The sequence below is a fragment of the Apis dorsata genome, unplaced genomic scaffold, assembly GCF_000469605.1.
Source record: "Apis dorsata unplaced genomic scaffold, Apis dorsata 1.3 scaffold_995, whole genome shotgun sequence".
In the NCBI taxonomy this organism is placed as follows: Eukaryota; Metazoa; Arthropoda; class Insecta; order Hymenoptera; family Apidae; genus Apis; species Apis dorsata.
The window spans coordinates 76310-79834 of NW_006264097.1; the positions used below are offsets into that span (position 1 = coordinate 76310).

The window sequence follows — 3525 nt, forward strand, 5'->3', positions numbered from 1 at the left end:
TCTTAAACAAACAAGATCTATTAGCGGAAAAGATAAAAGCAGGAAAGCACAAATTAGAAGATTATTTTCCAGATTTTGCGAGATATCAGACACCGGTTGATGCTGGGGTAGTAGTAGATCCTTCGGAACCTCCTGACGTTATGAGGGCCAAGTACTTCATTAGAGACGAATTTCTTGTAAGTACATTTCCAATAGAGATTAGGAATCGTGTTTTATTGCGCAAGCTATAAAATTTCTCGATTCGATTGTTTGCAGCGTATAAGCACAGCGAGCGGCGACGGCAAGCACTATTGTTATCCGCACTTTACATGTGCCGTCGATACGGAGAACATCAAGAGAGTGTTTAACGATTGTCGGGACATCATTCAACGGATGCACTTGCGCCAGTACGAGCTCTTGTGACTTCGTTCCTGCCAACATGTCCTGTCATCTATTCGTATAAAAATTACGGTAGTGATCCATCTTGAGCTAACGCGAGTCAAATGAATCGTACCGTGGGCGATCTGAATAATATCGCGATGTACGACGATATATAACATTGGTGCGTGGAACTCTTCTTCGCTTATCTGAAGCCGTTTAATTATTCAGAAAGTAATGCGTCGAAGACTCCGCGTGCATGCATACATGATTGATGACTGCGAGTCGATCATTCTTCTTCGACAGAGAGTTCAAGGAGAAAAGTTGATACGCGGTGGTTGGGGATTACCTAAAGAAAATCTGTCTCGCAATGGAGAGAATAGTTCTCTTTTTTTGCACAGAATCGCTTACTATGTCATTGGTGTACAAGCAAATTATGCCCTATGCGCATTCTACTCTAACGATCGTTTTGACAGAAAAAAAAAAAAAAGAAAAAAAAGAAAAAATATCTTGGGCATTTCGATTACTCGACTCCTTTTTTTTAGGTTCCGTCGAGAGTGTGCTGAACGTCCTGAATGGGAGGGAGGGGGGGAAATAATATTCTTTGCTAGAAAAAACACGTGCAATTTTAACTATTACCTCGTTAATTTTATTCTTATTACGCATCAATTTGTTGATAAGAGTGTGAGAAAAAGAGAGAGAGTCTGGAAGAGAGCGAGGATGTACGAATGTTTCAACGTGGGCCATTGTTACAAACTAACATGACGGCGATCGCCTGGTTCCTTCGTCCGGCACACTCGTCGCGTTATTATCTCGTTCAGATTTAGTATTAAGAATGTCTCCTTAAGATTTAGGTGATTTCTCCGATAAAAAAAAATCCTTGATTGAACGTTGAACGTTTCTTTACTCATTTTTCGAATCTCTATTTTTTCCCCTTAAAACGAATTTAATTATACTATCTCCATACTGTTTATTGGTAAATTAATTTTTTCGAATTTTCGAATCTCGATTTTTAATCACATTGGCCCGACCCGTAGGAGTCTCAGCCGCACGTCTTTTTACAAGAAGAGTATTTTGTGAGATTTTACAGTATTTCGAAGAGCGTTTTAATTATATAACATATGTATCAAATATGTACAGGGTGACCGTCCACGGATTCATGTTTTTATGTACGTTTCCTATGAATCGAGATTCCTCATTGATATCGTTTTTACTGATTTTCATTGAACTATTTTAATTCGTGTACTTAGGCACATAAATATTGTCATTGTAGCTAGTGTCTACATGTAAATCCTAAACGTACGCAAGAGGAATGTGCCACGTGGGAAATTCGTTTTACGCGTACACTTCTGACTATAGTGTTAGGCTCCAACTTTACAACAATCAAAGTACATCATTGTAAACGTTATAACATACGGAGGTAATAATATTTTGCTTTATTTATTCGATTTCGTAACACAATGTCTCGTGTCTCATTTTCGAGTATTAAATGCTTTGTAATCCTGAGAGTATGCAACGGTAAACGTGTACAAATTTCGATCGGTGCATACAAATGATCAATTATCATCCGAACTTCTTAGGGTAAAGTTTTCTGAACCAAAGTGCGATGTGTGAATTTCTTATCTCACGTATCTGTACTATTTGGACACCCTGTATATGGTAAATCTCCTATTATTTTCTTTTAAATCTCGATTGTATTTTTTTTCTTTCGTTGTACTTTTTTTTTTTTCTTTTTTGTTTTTTTTTTTTTTTTTTTTTTTTTTTGTTTTTTTTTGTTTTTTTTTTTTTTTTTTTTTTTTTGTTTTTTTTTGTTTTTTTTTTTTTTTTTTTTTTTTTGTTTTTTTTTGTTTTTTTTTTTTTTTTTTTTTTTTTTTTTTTTTTTTTTTTTTTTTTTTTTCTTCTCTCTTCTCAATTTCATACCAGAATCCAGAGGACGAGAGGGATTTGTACGCGTGTGCGAACTGCTTCGAAACTACGCGCATTGCGGTTATATCTCGCACGTGCGTACACGTGCGCATTCTATTATAATTATATAAATTGATAAATTGATATACATATTAATAACAGGGAAAAAAAAGGGGAAGAAGAAAATATTCATCTCGAATTGCAATGCGCTTTTTTTTCTCGTGGCAGCACGTTCGCTCGTATATTTACACACTCGTACCCCTACATTAAAAACCGGGTTACTGATCTGTGTAACATCTACTTTTATAATAGGTAACAAGAGTTTAACGTCAAATTAAACTGAATAAAATAAGGATACGAATAAGCCACGTTCCGAAGGTTTATATAACACGTCGTAAATATATTAGGGCATCCGGTCTTACTATCCTTATTATTGTCTTTTTTTTCTCTTTTTTTTTTTTACACATTCTTACACACTTTTCTTATTAAATTCAATCATGTTTATTCCTTTTCTTTTTATTTATTTGTCACGATTAATTATTTCTTCGTAAAAGAAATAAGAAGAAAATTGTTCATGAAGAAATATTTCTCAAAGGAGAATGTTTTCCATTTTTAGTTTTTATAACGTATCTAGTTTATTTTTGTATCGATATGTATCGGTTGTTTAAAAAGTGTTTTTATCCACAAATATGGATAACCAGATTGATTTCAATCTATCTCAATAATGTTCCGTCTAATCATGTTTAACATTGTGGCCGTTGAAACGATGAGGATAGAAATTCCGGACATTGCATAAATGGTTACTCCGTAAATGCTAACGAGCCCACACCCTCATAAATGTATTCTCATGTAATATCAATGTATGGGCCCGTGTGCATACATATATATGTATACCTATCGTACTAAACATAACTGACAAGCCATAGTTTGTAACGGTATTTATAACTTTACGAAGTGTTATTTTTACTGTAAAACTTGATGACAGATGTAAGAGTGAAAGCAAGGATGCAAAGGAGTGAAAGACAGTGAGCCTGTGCTGCGAGTATACATATATATATACATATATATATATATATATAAAATATTACCTGTCGATGAAACTTCCGTGAAACTTTAATGTTCATCCAGCACAAAGAAATATGAACCATCATTTCGTGTATGTCAGCGCATGAACGAGTATTGTGTAATTGTAGTATTGTTGCGAGTATTTGTAGGTCTTGTGTCTCGTTATAATTTTTTTTTTCTTTTCTTTTTTTTTTTTTT

At 34.2% G+C, this 3525-nt stretch overlaps 1 protein-coding gene across 1 annotated transcript in view; it reads left to right on the forward strand.

Moving 5' to 3' along the window:
• LOC102676443 (guanine nucleotide-binding protein G(s) subunit alpha) overlaps positions 1–971 on the forward strand; it is a 17049-nt gene extending 16078 nt beyond the window's left edge. The window contains exons 8-9 of the mRNA XM_031514430.1: positions 9–176; positions 256–971. Of these exons, the coding sequence (XP_031370290.1) occupies positions 9–176; positions 256–402 (315 nt within the window). The 3' untranslated portion in view covers positions 403–971. The remainder of the gene's footprint in view (positions 1–8; positions 177–255) is intronic.
• The last annotated feature ends 2554 nt before the right edge of the window (positions 972–3525 follow it).